Source organism: Vanessa atalanta, chromosome 21 (genome assembly GCF_905147765.1).
Source record: "Vanessa atalanta chromosome 21, ilVanAtal1.2, whole genome shotgun sequence".
In the NCBI taxonomy this organism is placed as follows: domain Eukaryota; kingdom Metazoa; phylum Arthropoda; class Insecta; order Lepidoptera; family Nymphalidae; genus Vanessa; species Vanessa atalanta.
Window position 1 is genome coordinate 7,179,154 of NC_061891.1, and position 16,730 is coordinate 7,195,883.

Below are 16,730 nucleotides of genomic sequence, written 5' to 3' on the forward strand. Positions count from 1 at the left end.
AAAGATTTAATCAAGCAATAACAATTGTAATAAATGGTACAATTTTAGTGCACGCAACTCGGCAGCTAATGGAACGTATCAACGTAGACGCATTACGAGACAAAAGAACTTATGAGTCATGAGCATGACTGACCAATTGCATTAAGTGGCATAGACCAACTATAACCAGGAATGCTACCTCGTTCCCCACGTTCCGTCTCATACTAGAGAGTAGAGACTCGTATTCTTTAGAGAAATCTAAAATCGAATACTGTTGCGCATTTAAAGACTCTTGCCAAGTTTCACGCCGGCGTAGAAAATAATTTAAATTAATTAAATTTAGGAGTAGCATTAAAAAGACAAATTGTCGACTGACATTTATATTATGATATTGCATAGAAAATTAGAATTGTTTCTTAACTGCTGTTATACTATTAGAAGCTATTTTAGTATATTTTGGCTCGGCATATATGCATATTCACATCGGCTAAATTCTCTCTATTTTTTTATACATATATGTAGTTTGATAAAGAGCGATAAGGCACATTTTTTGTATTTTACGCCTGACTTCTCAGTTAGACGAGAAACCCGAAAGGAAAGAACTGCGTATGACTATGCATTGCACTGTAAGTTCCCATTACTTATATTATACATTATACGTATGGGGCTATGGATTGTTATTTAAACAAAAAAAAACTGTTATTTGTAAGTATCCAACAATATAAATGACCGTCGACGTTTAACATAAAAAACTTTGTTTCGTAGTTTGAAGTTTGAACGTAAAACTGACATCAATGATCAACTATAAATAAAATATTATAAGCGTTTTGTTTGTTCAAAATTTATAATTTGCCAAATATATTTTTTTGTATCAATATATGAAATTAGAGTATATATATTTTATAAATTAAAAATATGTGTTTCCTTGTTTAATAAGAATATAATAATATATTAGAAAAGGTATTCATAATAAAGTTCTCTATGGTTTACCTTGTTATAGACAACGTTTTAACAACTTGATTCTTGAGAGTTGAGTGAAATGAAATGAAAGTTCGCCTTCCGCCACATGTCCGCCATATCTACTACATTTTCTTTCTAATAGTGACATTCTTATTATTTTATGTTAGATAGGGGTGTTGTGTAGATATTTCGTGTTGTTTTAATTAGTTTTTGTTTACCAATTATACGGTGAGTAATAAGTGTTATAAAAATTAGAATTAACATAATTATATTAAGAATTTATAACCGCGACATGCTTCACGTATTGTCAAAATGAAAATTTAGTTTTGTCCCTCACATCTATTGATATTCCAATTATTGTTGAATGGTTGTATAGAACAATTATTTGATACTTCGCAGCCGCAGTGAAAAGTGTTGTGATTGTAAATCTAAGTGTACAAAAAATTTTTGCAGAACCCGGGTTACCGATCAAACGATGGAGTCGCCGAGAAAATTTAACGATTGCTATTTCTATTATTATTCCACGTGCACTAAGGTATTCTCATTTTGGTTTAATTTAAGTATATGTTTTAACAATATAAATAAAAAATCAAATCAACTGTATTTTACATAACATTTGTATATTATTTTGTTTATGTTTCGAAGGTTCTTCAATTGTGTAACAATCGAACTGTGCAATTTAAGCTCTTAAACCGAAACAATTTAATACATCTCCTAGGATTATTCGAATTTGTAATTATTTAACTTTACTTTTAAAATTATACCCATACAGGATACAATAATATATTTGGTTTTTGTTATAGGGAGATAATTGCGTATTCCGTCATGAGCCGTCAGCTCTAGGCTGTGAAACAATGTGCACTGCTTGGCAACAAGGCAAATGTCTTGATAAAGGCTGTAAATTACGCCATATGGAACTTAGGGTAAGTAAATTACAAATATAATTCAGTACATCCAATTTCATTGAATGTAATAAATATTAATTTATTCTCTCATATTTACTAACCTAAAATATTACTATGGTTGTTGTATTTTTCTAGAAAAACCGTAAGCAGATCCCTTGTTACTGGGAAAATCAGCCTGGAGGCTGCCGCAAGAAGCACTGCCCTTTCATGCATAAGAATCCCGATGCTCGTACTGATGGTATAGCACCAAGCCAACCAGCGCCTATGATCAATGTATGTAAACTTGTTTATTCTTACAATAAGGACAGTAAAGTTAAGTGACAATATATTATTAGTTGCTTGTACATTGGAAATGCCATGTTTAATAGTTATACAGTTGTACTTGGTATATGATATGATCACAAAGTATCATTTTTATATATCAGCAAGCAAGCTACATGTATATCTACCAACCTGATTTGGGGCAGCATGGTGGAATTAGCTCCACATTCTCCTCAAAAGGGGAGAAGTCCTTAGCGCTCCACATGGCCATTGGCAGGATGTTACTTCATTTTTTATGTTATATATAAAAAAAATATATAGGCCCTATTATTGCACCAGTATTTATATGATTTATACCCTTTTCATATACTTAAAATATATAACAAAATACAACTTATTAATAAGATAACTGTATTTAACCTAGATAGAATAGAAAGGAAACAATTAAGTGTGTCTTATTGTTACTGCTCCATGTTTGAGGGTTGTAATGTAATTTATATGTAGCTAATAACATTTCTCAATAAACAGGCTTTTTAATACAAAACATTTTCTAATTAGCTTATGATTTTATATTAGTACAACCAAGTATATTCTAAAGCTTTTTATAAAAATTTCAAGCTTTTTATAACATTTTATTTCATATGAAGTAATTTAATAATATTTCAAGAAATCATATAATGTATGTTATGCCTTTAAGTTAACATCGTTTCCAACAGCAACAGGTACAGAAAGGTAGTTAGAAATATTCTTTCTTTTATTTAAGTAGCATTAGCAGATATTAAATTATATATATATATATATATATCCCGCTGAGTTTCTTTAGCCGGTTCTTCTCAGGTCCGAGGTGCTAAATTCCGAACCGGTGGTAGATTTTTGACAATCAATAAGCAAGTGTAAACAATTCTATATTGAATAAAGATTTTTGACTTTGACTAAAATTCTAAAGGTTTATTTCAAATAATATGTCATTTTTTTATAATACATTTCAGGCTCAAGCGACTAGCAATGTGCCAGATTCCTTAGTGGAAAGTGGACCTATGAGTGCAAGTGTAGCCGCTGTCGCCGCAGTGCCCGCTCCCGCTCCTGCACCCGTGCCCCTACTTTGGCCACAGCAGAGACAACAAGGTATCTATTAACTTTACTGTTTTTATACTATATACATTCTCAATTGCACTAATGTTATATAATGATTCACTGATTATTTTATGTGTATCGTTTCATAAGTTAATGAATATATACTGAAATGATTTATTACTGGCATAACTACACAAGATTTGTTGCTCATTCACGTGTATAAACTTTGCAGTGGTGCTGGATTCCGCAATCCTAGGTGTACTGCCGGGCACGAGTGATCTGCTGCCGCGCCGCGTAGTGGCGGCGCACGCGCACGCCCACGCACACGCGCATGCGCACGCGCACTCACACGCGCACGCACACGAGCCGCAGCCCAGTCCATACGCGCCGCTGCCCGTCGACCCCCTTGTCGTCAACTTCGAGGAAGGTATGCGACTCTACTGAAACTACATGTACTAAGCCCCGCGCGGACGATTCGAGGGACGCTTCTCCGATCGTTGACGATTCTGACCTTGTATGTACCCCTTGCATTATATCATCTTAGGTTGTTTGATAAATTTATAATACAAAATGTTGTGAAATTTATTGTGAGTTAATTTTAATCATAATACAATGAATAATGTATGAAGGGTAAGATTGACGTCAGTGGCGTTGGAGAGTCGAAAATACGAATATATATGGATATACAGCTAAATGATATATATTATTTTCAATACAAATACGAAGATACTTATATTTTGGATGGAAATTGTATGATTAAAAGTGAAAGAATAAGAAGCGTCTATATTTAATTCTCGAGTCGTCTGACTGGGCTTATGGTCTCTGTTCACTGCGGACTATATTGAAAACCATTGAAGTGAGTTAACAGACATTATTGTGACACATGGATTTAACATTCAGTGAAGTTGAGATCGAACATAAATTGTGGGGTCTAGAGTTTTCATTCAAACAATAAAACATGAAGGAGTGATGTATAGACAAAATATCCACTAATCATATTAATGGAATTAAACTATGTAATGTTTTTTGAGAACTCCAACCCCACAGTGAGCGCATGTAGTATTAAGATGTAACTATTGTTAAATTAATGAACGCTCACTTTTAAACTAACACTGTGCTTTAGAAAATGCTGAATTTGGCACTAATATATAGATTCTGTCATGATGTGTCTTTAAAATGATCCGCGGATGAGATGACATGAAATATGAACAGAATTCAGTAATAGTAGCGTGTGCCAATGCAATTAACAGAAACACTATTGTAACGAGTAGCTATTTTCAGCACTGTTCATACTTGTGATATTTTTGTTAGAAGGAAATTCAGTCACAAGCAATTTACGCTTAAAAACCACAAGTGTGAACATTGTATTAGAAATATTATTTATTTTACTCACTAAGAATGTACTATTTATCTTTTTCGTTTGAATGCAGACTGGAATAATAATACTAGACATTTAATGAGAATTTACTTTCCGAGTATGTAGATTTATTGAATTACCCAGTCTGCCACTAAGAGCCTGATTATTATTATTATTGAAGGTAATTAGTTATTTTCTCTTATATTATTGGTTAGTCAATTAAATAGTATTTATAGAGCTAGTGCAGGATTCAGTTGGTTTATATGGAGTTTTTAAGCTAGCTAGTGTTGACTGAATCGAAAATATTTATTGCAATATTTGTGTTGCCGGAGGAGGCGGCCTTTTGTTTCATTTATACTTAGTGACATTTTAAGGGTAAAGTTGAATTCGTTAACAACTTTCTGTGTCATGAGTCGTAGAGTCATATATTCTAGCTCTCTCCCGACTCAAAATGTGAAATGTGAAGTCGGTATTTTTGTATGTGCAATAAATTATAGTGTACTTCTCTTTCATATCTTAGCTAATTATACTTCATTGATGTCTGTGGCTTTTTTGTTTTGTAGATTTACGATATTAATAAAATTATATAACAATTTGGTGTTCAAGACTTTCGAGTCTTGATGGACGGGAATGTCTATGTGAAACCAAACCTTTTTTAATAGATGTTGATATAATCCTTGTCTTTAATAGTAAAGTACATATAAATAGGTTTAAATAATATGTGAAAATACAAATAAAAATATATATACACGATTACTATAACTCATTATTGTAAGTGAAGAAAAAAAAAAAAGAAAAAAAAGCTTTATGCCTTTAAATTGTTTGTATGTTAGTATAGGATTTTTTAGAGGGGCTCTAGTATATACACACTGTGGGTCTCCCTCGTATTACATTTCGCACCGTGAATAGATAGTTACGATAAAATTAAAAAAAAAAAATGTTTAGACGTGTCACAGATTATGTAGAACGGCTAATTGTAATAAATGTGACGTTTGTTATAAATGAAACCGCAATGAGCCTTTCTGCATAAACGATTATGTAAAATTATCGCGCTTAAGATTGTAATAACAATTTAGGAAAGTTATATAATAAAATAAATAATCGAAAAACTGATAGCTTAGCGGTTCATGGAATTATCTGATAATGCTTCCAATTACCAATATGATAGTACTTTGGTATGTGTGGCGACTAACTTCTGATGATTCTTATAATAATTTCGCACTGATAGCAAAGTTCCTATACTAAAGAACTGCAATAAGACGGGACAGGTTGATGAAATGTATTTGTTTAGGGTCCATGGTACGCCTAGTCATTATTATTTATGTATGGAATGAATTTATCCATATTTAATGAAAAAAAAAATACTGGTGGGGGATAGATTTAGATAAGCGTGATTTTTTTCTACCTTAATTTATATAAATATTTATAAAGAAACAAGTTTTTAAATTCACTCATGAAATATTACGTTCAGTAAAATTGTTAGTACAAAATATGGTTGCTTTAAATATTGGCAACTATTTTTTTTTTTAATTATTGGTTTCGCTCGTACCTTTTAAGTGTTTATGTATATTACAGGTTTTATATAAGGTTAATTCTTGAATTATTTGAAAAATTATTTATCCCACTTAGTTTTAAAGAAACATTATTATTTTCGTTATATTTTATATTAAAGAGTGAAGTAAAAAAACATATTATATAGTTATATAACAAAAATATCGAAGGCATTCAACTTCGATTATAATCTGTGGAAATGAAATGTATAGACAATGAATTATATAGAGCATCATGAAAAGATTATTTTGATAATTCCCCATAAAGTTTACAATTTTTATTTCACTCTTTAATCAATAGATTATAACATTTAGTTTTATTACTGCATAATATTTTTTTTATTAACAAGTGTTATTTTAGTTGATACTTAATATAATTTTAAAGTATAGTGTTTGAATGTTTTAATTCATTTAACGCAGATGAGAATTAAGATCTTGGAATTCGTTTATAAAGTCAAAGGACTTGAGTCATGCATTGAATTGATGTAGAATGTAGTTTTGAGATGCACTTTTGATAAATATAATATTTATTTTGTTTATATCCATTGAAATATAAAAGAGTGCCGTATCCTAGCTGTATGGAGAACTGTGCCGGACGAGCGCTTGAAGTTTACAACAGTAGTTTAATGGGATATCTTTTATCGTTTATACGGAAAGTTGGATTTGTTTTTATATAAAAGATCTTTCATTAGAAAATGAATTGTTAATGAATTGATTGTGCTAGTACCGATTCTTGTTTGCATACGGGGTTGTTGTTATGTTAATCTTAGACTTACGGTTGTATAAGAATTTCAAGATATGTTTAATAGTAGAACTGAGTGTGTTTAAGGCGGTTCATTTAAGCTAATAAACTCTTTATCTGATATAGGAACCGGTATTGGAAAAGAATGTAGTTTGGCTTTGTTTTTAATGAAATTGTGTTAATTTATCAACGAGCAAATAAATTTCGTTTCATAATATGATTTTTGTAATTATTTTTGACCGCCCACCCTCGGGACGCTTTCAGATTAGACTTACAAGGACACATCGCTAGTAATCGTGGTCGTATCAAAATTAATTACGAAAATCATTCGCGTTTAAATCAATTTACTCAGCGATTACTTGGTGTGTTCTTGCAGAGTCTGATAACGAAAGTGCCCCATCCTCGACGCCTACTAAAACTCTGTCGGCGGACGACGCGCAGAAAATTGCGCGCACGAAGTCCCAGGAACTCCTCCTCTTGGAGAAAATACAGGCTGAAGCTGCAGCCTTCTACAGCTACGATTCCCTCCCTCAAGCCGAGCCACCAAAAGAGCGGAAAATTGTCCGAACTAACCTGACGACTAAATACGACAAGTTGTCTCTCGACGAGATTTCAGGTAAACAGCAAGCGACAGAAAGGAGAAACTCGTTAGATTTTAAAGTTCTATCGTTAGACGAAATCAGAGCGAGAAAAAAAGTTTCAGAAACAATTATACACCAAACACCCATTACTCTTAATTTAAGTAGGAAAAGAAAATTGTCAACCCACGAAACAATCACAACGTCTGGAAATAAAATAATCAAAGTTGTCAGAAGTAATTCCATTGTTTATAAGAAACTTGACAAGAATGCGCCAGCACAAACCTGCCAAGCTAAAACGGGACCAAAACGAAGCGAGGAAATCAATAGGAAGCGAACATTATCGGAACACAGTGACTTGTACGAGATACAAAATGAACTTGTCGATAATTGTTACGAGTTTAAGAGGATTAAAATAGCTGAACAAATACCAAAACCTAGGTTAGTTAGAAATAGGAGCGCGACTAAATCGTTTAGCGAGAGTAGAGATGATGAATACGATACCGCTAGTAAAAACAATGACTCGGACACGGAAGTACAATTTATAAGTATAGAAGTAGGTAACTCAGATTTGGCAATAATGACTGATGATGACGTCATAGATGTAGAAACTACTAGAATTGCCGAACCCGTAGATATTGTGGACTTATGTGATGAAAACGAAGATAATGAAATTACTGTATCAGATCTTGATTTAGATTTAGTTAAAAATGTGCCAGATGTTGTAGCGAGCTGTCATAAAAATTTAAAGAGGAATGACAGCACAGATAACGATTTGCTCAATGATATAGATGCTTTTTTGAATGAGAAATTATGATCAAAGTTGTTATTTAGATTGTCAATTAAATTATATAGATAATAAAATCGAACCAATTGATTATATCGAATGTTAGAATGCTAGTTGGTATTCAAAGTACAAAATAAATAAAAATATTAGTGTATTTAAATTTACCTTTAGTTTTTTTGCATGTAGGAAATTTTAACTAAATTAAATGTTTCTGAATAGGAATTTTCAATTATATAAGCTCAAAATAAGTGATTCGTTCAATTATTAAGTAAGACCAAAATGTGTAGCCATACCTTTAGGTAGGAATATTGTATTGTGTTTCAGAAGAGATTGAATTAAATTAATTTTAATATATGACTTTATTATTGTGTGATCTTATGATGTCTGTTCAGATAGAAGCTATATTACATTTTCAAATCACTTCGGTGTGAAATATTGAAAGCTTTAATTATAATAATTTTGATACCAAAGTTGTTTTTTTTAGAACACTATATATAAAATCGTATTTAATATTTAAGAATTCAATCAATATTATTTATTTATTTTATTTATATATTTTAGTATTGATTTATACGGCAGATCACATCTGCCATAAGTAATCTGAAAGTATTGTTCTGCCAACTGTAATGGTAAATATATATTGAAAATTAATAAAAGTTACTTTGATTTTATCTCAGAATACCACGTGTAATATAAAGCCTTGAGTTTTGTAGTGATCAAATTAAAAGTTCTGACTGACTTTTAGCCCGGGAATCTAATTTAAAAACTAGGCAAGAATGTAGGAGATAGTGCTAGTCATGATGTGACAGGCCGAAACGTCCGGAGACCCATTTAGGCCCAGGACTAGCAGTTATACAGGCTTTCCAAGGAGAGTAACCGAAGTATAGGAGAATATTTAATTTCAGGACAGGATAAACTCGAAATGAAGACATGAATGTAGCCTATTAAAATCGAAGTAGGAAGAAAGATAAACAAACATTTTATTTACGTTTTACATGCGATGCGCTAATAATTTAGTTATTTAGTGCACTACTAAGACGTTATGATTTATATATCTTTATTTACAATATAACACTGTTACACTTAATTACTTATATACACTTTAATTTTTCTTCCAAAATTCCGATATCAGTTTCGACTACGTTCAAAACGATTTTTTTTTTTCGCAAATCAAAGTGACTATCATAGATTATTCAAGCTCTCGACCAATGATATCGCGTCAATTTGCTGTCAAATGTTGTTTATTTGGCTTTTCTCTTCATATAGTTTTATTAGAGTTTAGGTAGATCTACAGTCATTAATGGAGCTAATTGCTCTTCGTTTTACAAATTATAAAAAAGGTAGTTTGAAATAAAATAATGATTATGATTTGATCCAAAAATGTATTTCATGTTATAATTACAATCCAACCAATAAAATGCATTATCGACATCACACAGTTATTCACAATTTTATAATTCCTATACAGTTTACAACTAATATTAATAAATTCGAAACGAATACCCTAAATAATTGAAATTTAGCGTCTTTAATTTATTTGTTCTTAAGTGTAGTGGACTTGCAATTACATGTATGTAGAAAAAATGGAATATTACGTCTAAGAAATCATCACAAATAACAGTCACACCTAAGAACATTATTTACATTTAGATTTATTGGGATTTGGGAGGAATTTATGAAAAAATATATTATATGCTGATACATAAACCAATTCTGTTTTTGTTTTTTTTTTTAACTTAAACCAAGTTCATTAATCTCTATTCATTCAACACTAAAATGTTGCCAGTGTTAAAATATGTTATTTAATGCCAAATATTTAATGTTTCAATAGATTTAGTCATGTCAGGGTCACTACTCGAATAATCGTAATATTAATTTTGCATTTAAAGATTTACAACAAATATACATATCGACTTATATCTAACTTATGTAAGACTACAAAAAGAATATTATAAAATAAATGTAACACTTATACATATGCTTTCTATTAAATTATTTCATTCAAAAATATAATTCTAGTAAAAAGAGATAATCATGTTTGACTTAAAAGTTAACTCCCATACAAAACTTCTAACAAAGTAATCAAAAGGAATTTAAAATCTTGTAGACAATTCCATTTAACTTTACGATCAAACATTTTTTTTTAATATGTTAATTTTGCTAACACATTTTTTTTGCGCGTGTTGGATTGCCACTCGGCTCTCTTGCATTTATATTTTACTTGAATGAAATAGTCTAATTTACAAAATTACAAGTACATTTGAGCCTTATTTTGTGCTCATTTTCCTGTTTGTGGATTTTGTAGATATGTTAATTCTTTATACTATTCCGTATAATAAAATATAAATAATATTCATAAAATACTTAAGTCGGTTGTGCGAGATATTAATTGTGCTTCATTGTTGACAATACCAAGATTGCTAAGGTATTTAAATGGACTTCTAGGTTAAGGTTTAGCTTAATTTGAAATTATTTAAATAAAATATATTTTTCAATTGTTCATAATGTTTATTCAATCCCAAATTTTCTTTTGCGTTTCTTTAATAATAGTTCATGTAATTTATAATTTAGATAGTTAACGTCAAGTATTAATTAGTTAATTAATAATATTTATGATACTACTTTTGTTGTAATATTAAACACATGGGAACATATACCACTGTCTCAGTACCACCAGTAAAATAAAGTTTTTGGGTTTCAATTTTGTCTAAGGTGTGTTTGATGTGCCTTGGGTATTATGTTAGGTGCCTAGCTCCACCAGGGTCACTGGAGGCGCGACCAGTACTGCTGAGAGTCCTGTCCCGGTACAGCTAATGGGACAGATACGCCCGCACCAAGTAGACCGCCAAGTTCTAAAAGAAAGCCACATTAACAATATTAGTAAAAACGTTTTATAGAGATATCATGACATAAGGCTGTACATAATAGAAAATGTACCTGGAGGAGGCGATGATGGTTCATGATGGTAGCTGTGGTTGACGTATGGGTTAGGCTGCCGGTATGGCAGCTCGTACCGAGGATAACCCAGGAAACCGCTTTTGCATAGATCAGACTCGCCACTCTCACATACAGGTGTGTCACCCACCATACCGCTTGTGCTGTAGCCCATGGGAGTGAGGGGACTGAAAATATTAAAACTTTAAATATTATCCATTTTTTTTTAATTTTCCTTATTTTATCATTATCGCAAAATCTTTTTAAATACACAAACAACGTTCTGTAAGAGTAGCATATTCTGAAGTGGTTACAAGTTACGGTGCTCAGTCAGATCGTGACCACGGCAAGTAATACTATGAAATATATGAATGTGATACGAAATTCTCAATCTTTTTATTACAATGTTTCATTGACTAAAATAATCTTTGGAGTAAACAAATAATATTTAAAGAATGTTCGAAAATACAGTAATCTATTGGAAGGAAGGATAGAAAAGAACAAGAAGGATCGAATGGGAATGCTGAAGCTACCTGTAAGTGTCGACGTTGAGCGGCGACTGGTACGGCGCGTGCTGCGCGTGCTGCGCGTGCGGCGCGTGCGGGGCGGGCGGCGCGGGGAGCGCGGGCGCGGCGTGCGCGTGCGCGTGCGGGTGCGCGTGCGCGTGCGGGTGCGCTAGCGGCGCGTGGGCGGGCTGCGCGCTCGTGAAGCAGTCGGGGCTGCGACGTTGGCTGCGAATCTTCTCCTCGCGACGCCACTTCGCGCGTCGATTCGAGAACCACACCTTAAGGTCGGGTCAGGTTAACGCGAAGCGCGCGCTACGCGTTACGCTTACGTTCATGCTTTTTGATATTTTGTTTATTGCCTTTTCTGGTCCAAAATGTTTACGTGCAATTTTTAAATTTTAATTCGCAATTTTTTTGTAAATTTAAGTTTGCTTAATGAGTATGAAATCAGATATTAACTTGAGTGCCATATGTATATCAATGCAATATAAAATCGAAATAAAAAAAATTTAAGAATCGGCAAACATTATATAATAAACACTAAAAGGGCAAGCAAACAGTTTGAGCTTACCTGTATCCTGGCTTCCGGTAGACCTATCTTAGCCGCGAGTCGTTCTCTCGCGAACACATCTGGATAATGAGTTCGTTCAAATTCTGTAATCATAATCAAAATTTTTATTAATTTCTTAAATCAACAATTATCTATGTGGGGGTACAGTAAAACTTTTTTGTTTTTGCAATATACCATGGCGACATATTATAACATACACAGCCAAGATTGCTCAGTGGTTAGAACACATGCATCTTAACCGATCATTGCGGGTTCGAGAGAAGCACCACTGCATTTTCATGTGCTTAATTTGAGTTTATAATTTATTTCGTACTTGGCGGTGAAGATGATTTCAATGAGATTCTGCCACATGTCTACTTATCCAATGTGGGTTACATTGGAGCACCGTGGTGAAATAAGCTCCAAACCTTCTCCTCAAAAGGGAGAAAAGATACTATACCATGGTATTGACGAATCGATAAAAAAATTTATTGAAAGTTGCGAACTTAAATACAGGCCAACTCTCTCACGTCCCCAATGAGGGTTTATATTTCATGTTGGAGATGAAAATCATGAGGCAACCTGCTGGAGCTTTGTATACATGCTCAAACCTTCTTGAAACTTGGTACATTAATTAAGGTTGAGATTATTCTACAGACCTCTTTCAAGGCTATCTATCTGCTCGTTGGTGAAACTAGTGCGGTTGCGCTGAAGCTTCCGTTTCAGACGCAGCCTGGCAGCGTCTTCATCAGCTCCACTGGAACCCGCGTTCGAATTGTCACCAGAGCCCGTCTCATCTGAGTGGAGGCCTTCTAAGCCTTCTATTTGATCTTCTCCTGTGATAGTAAATTTTTTTCTGTTAGTATTATATATATAATGTGGTAGGGTATTGTGTAAGCCCGTCTGGGTAGGTTATCATATTCCTGCAAGTTTAATACAAACGAAGGCAGATAATATTTTGCAAACATATAATGACGTTAAACAAAATTATCATATTATTACAATTATAGGAAAACGTATTGCACTCTGATTCTAATCTTTACAATTAGGTGAACATATAACAAAGGTTTACTTATTTACCAAGTTATTATGTTCAGATCAGACACATCTATCTCTAAACTACCTATTAAAATCCATACTAATATAATTAATGCGAAAGTAAGTCTATGTGTTAACTCTTCACGCCTTAACCGTTGAACCGATTTAGATGAATTTTGGTATGAGTCCCGGGAAAGGACATATACTACTTTTTTAATTCACCTCTCGAGACGGCAAATCGGCGTTGTGCTATAAGTAACGTTATATAAATTGGTCGCTGGTATAGTCCCGAGTTCAGCTTGTATATTATTAATTTTAAAATACACGGGGATTTAATTTGATGACTGTTTAAAATAACCATAATCCAATCTAACCGTGTAGACGCAGTTATCTACTTTGTGTCTAAGAATCTGTAACAGTCCCCCCTCGAGAAACTTGGCGGCCGCGAAGTGAACAAGTAATAATTAATTTCCCAAACAATTCGATAACGCCGGATTTATTCGACTTAAGATTTTAATCATAGGACCGTTCTGTGATTTATACGAATACTCTTTAAAACAATACGCATTTAAATTTAAAGAAATTTTGCTAAGATTTTAGATCCTGAATATTTACTTAATACTTATTCAGCAGGGTTTATTTTTTCCATTTCAATACAAATGGTTTCGCGTTGAGGCTTTAAAGCTGTATTATATCGTTAATTTAATATCAATGCTCAATGTTATGTATCTACTTAGATACTTCCCGTCGCACACTACACGAAAGTAAAAATAGGGTAAATGTATAAAAAAATAACATATAAGATATAATTATTGGGATCAGCCTTTATCATTGACCATATGTCCCTGCGTTTTAAATCTTCGAAAATATTCATTTCAATAACATGCTGTAAAGGGACATATTGATCTATATTAAATGCACAATGTATTCAAGGTACTTAATTGGACAAGGATTAAAAAAGTAAAGTAAAGGATAAAAAATGGTTATTTCGGGCTATTCCTAAGATATTGATTCATACTATTGCAGATTTTTGAAGACTTTTTTAAGGTGTACATTATTTTAATCTATTTCGTAATTTCGTAGGGCCAGTGTTTGCGCAAAAAAATGTGTTTATTTACGACATCACTTTCAAAACCTCTAAAATTATCAGTGTTTCTCTACTATATTGTGCATGTATTATACATATAAACCTTTCTCTTGAATCAATCTATATACTAAAAAAACCGCATCAAAATCCTTTGTGTAATTATAAAGATCTAAGCATACATAGGGACAGACAGCGATAAGGGACTTTGTTTTATGCTATGTAGTGATAATGAAGTCGATTGAAATTAAAGGTAAAGCTTAAACAACTTATTTAAATCAAAATTTTACCTATCATAGGTAATTTATGTGCACAACTCGTATTTGGTGATAATTAAATTTCACTTCATCTGCAATTAAGGTTAGATTTTAATAAGATTCTACATGAACTTTAATTTGACTTTCTTCAAAATTCATAGATAAGCATATAATATATTCATATATATTTTTCATTTTTTATTACTTTAATATAAATGGAAATATTACGCAGTAAATATGGTTTTTTAAAACCTTTAAAACTATTTATTTTTTAAATAGGTACCTACATTAAAATTAAATTTCTATTAAAGATAAATCTTGCATATGCTAGTTTGATAAATCGATCTTTTTCTCGCAAACATCATCATCCTCTTCGTAAGCTCTTATTCCATTTATTTGGGATCAGCGCAGTTACTAAGCTGCCTGAAATCGAATTGGCAGATTTTTATAGTCACCCATCTGCCGGCCATCCCTTCTTGGGAATGTATTTACTGGAGTGTCGGTCTCCCAATACCAAACAGTTTGTTTAGGCTTTAGTGATGTTTTTATACGCTAAGCTAACCTATATAAGGTTTGCCAACGTATTTAAAAAAGCGGCTGTTACGTGGCCCGAGGATGAGATGAGGTCTTTTTCACTATCCCCCAAACACACACGTGTAGTCTTTAGAGCCATAATTAAAATTTTAATACCTAATCTACATTCACAGTAGTCGTCAGTCGTCGTTTTATTCTAAAGGATGACAGATATTTTAAACTTGATTAGACTTGAGAGGTAGTTGAGTTGAAGAGAAAAAATGTAAGTTTTATATTTAGCGAGTAATTCTGCGGTGAGTCCGCTTTCGTAATCCGCTGAGGAGTCGCGCCGCACCGCGCAGACAGGGGACGAGCACTGCAGCCGAATCGTCTTGATATAAAATTTGTATAATATTTTTTGTTACAGTTAATATTAGTTGTTTTTTAATTTTAATATAAAAACTCTTTGTAAACTCTAGTATAATGTATTTTTATTTATATGTTTCTTTTATATGTAATTATCATCGCCTAGTTCGGTATTTTAAAATTTCTTTGTATATGATATTAGGTGTAGTATAGTATCGTGTCATACTAGTTGTATAAATTTTATTTTGTAATTATTATTAAAAACATTACGACTATTTAAGATGTTCATGATCTATTACGTAGATACATTTATTAGTATTTACTAAACTTATAAATTCTCAGATTAATTTTAATTTTATATTTACAAAAAATATAACATTTACTTACTCAATTAAGTTTGACCATAATTTAATTCTTGATGTATTTATTTTCTTCGACACATTACATAATTATAACCCAGTATATTACATAGGTCCTTATAACTTAGGTATATAATAAAGGTTTAAAATACATACATATATACTGTTTTGTTTGTTCAACTTATCCTGTTGCGATAAACTTGTCCACGCCTCTGTTAGACTATAAATATATCTAGGTACTTAATTTAAAGTAAACTATCTAACAAATAAATTAAATTCAAGTGTCAAGAAGCGTCGCGCGAGGGTGCCGGGGTTTGGGGGGCGGAGGCCGGGGGCACCGTAACGTGGGCGTTCATGCGGAAGGAGACGATAACGGCCCGGCCTACCACGTAACCCTGCCTACGATAGCATTATCGTTTAAAAATGTATGCCCAATAATGGAGTCGATTTGCTAACTTTTTAATAATTCTGTATATGAAAAAGGGATCCAAAGAGACAAAACATACAGGATTTTGATTGGACATATCATGTCATTGATTTTTGTAACATGTAGAGACATTTAAGTAATTAGAACATTATTATAAAGACAATTATATTTAAGTGTACGCATTGTTGGACGGTTTTTTAATCTGATTTACTTGAAAATGCAATAATATAATTGATAGTATTAATATTTATTTATGCATAGAAAATATGATTTTTTTTTTATTTTATCTGCGAGTTTTGTTCCTGTAGAGTTACATTGGTAGCGCTGTTGGCTCGGACCGGAGTGTTTTCACAACGTTCGATTCACTAGCTTACTCTATCTTGAAGCACTATGACATTTAAATAATGTTTTTTTTTAAATTCAAGGTATAAACCGGTTATGAATATATATTCAAGGAATTAAATTGTACAGCGTTACTTGTGAAGTATTTTAAGCGTTGGTGC

The 16,730-nt window shown here is 32.4% G+C and overlaps 2 protein-coding genes across 2 annotated transcripts in view; one reads left to right on the forward strand and one right to left on the reverse strand.

The window, feature by feature from the left end:
- The first annotated feature begins 1,024 nt into the window (after positions 1-1,024).
- LOC125072284 (zinc finger CCCH domain-containing protein 11A-like) lies at positions 1,025-8,520 on the forward strand. The gene is made up of 7 exons (XM_047682845.1): positions 1,025-1,167; positions 1,393-1,474; positions 1,743-1,862; positions 1,980-2,117; positions 3,095-3,230; positions 3,412-3,606; positions 7,205-8,520. Exons 2-7 carry the CDS (start codon positions 1,415-1,417, stop codon positions 8,221-8,223), a joined length of 1,668 nt encoding a protein of 555 aa, XP_047538801.1. The 5' UTR covers positions 1,025-1,167; positions 1,393-1,414; the 3' UTR covers positions 8,224-8,520.
- Positions 8,521-10,841: 2,321 nt separating this feature from the next.
- LOC125072300 (paired box protein Pax-6-like) overlaps positions 10,842-16,730 on the reverse strand; it is a 47,993-nt gene continuing 42,104 nt past the window's right edge. Inside the window, exons 5-9 of the mRNA XM_047682875.1 lie at positions 12,843-13,019; positions 12,205-12,287; positions 11,661-11,911; positions 11,131-11,315; positions 10,842-11,045 (exon numbers count right to left, since the gene is read on the reverse strand). Of these exons, the coding sequence (XP_047538831.1) occupies positions 10,957-11,045; positions 11,131-11,315; positions 11,661-11,911; positions 12,205-12,287; positions 12,843-13,019 (785 nt within the window). The 3' untranslated portion in view covers positions 10,842-10,956. The remainder of the gene's footprint in view (positions 11,046-11,130; positions 11,316-11,660; positions 11,912-12,204; positions 12,288-12,842; positions 13,020-16,730) is intronic.

Coding starts and splice junctions, on each gene's coding strand:
- LOC125072284 (XM_047682845.1), top strand. CDS start 1,415: ATGGAGTCGCCGAGAAAATTTAACGATTGCTATTTCTATTATTATTCC. Junction 1,863..1,979: donor TACGCCATATGGAACTTAGG/GTAAGTAAATTA, acceptor GTATTTTTCTAG/AAAAACCGTAAGCAGATCCC. Junction 2,118..3,094: donor AACCAGCGCCTATGATCAAT/GTATGTAAACTT, acceptor AATACATTTCAG/GCTCAAGCGACTAGCAATGT.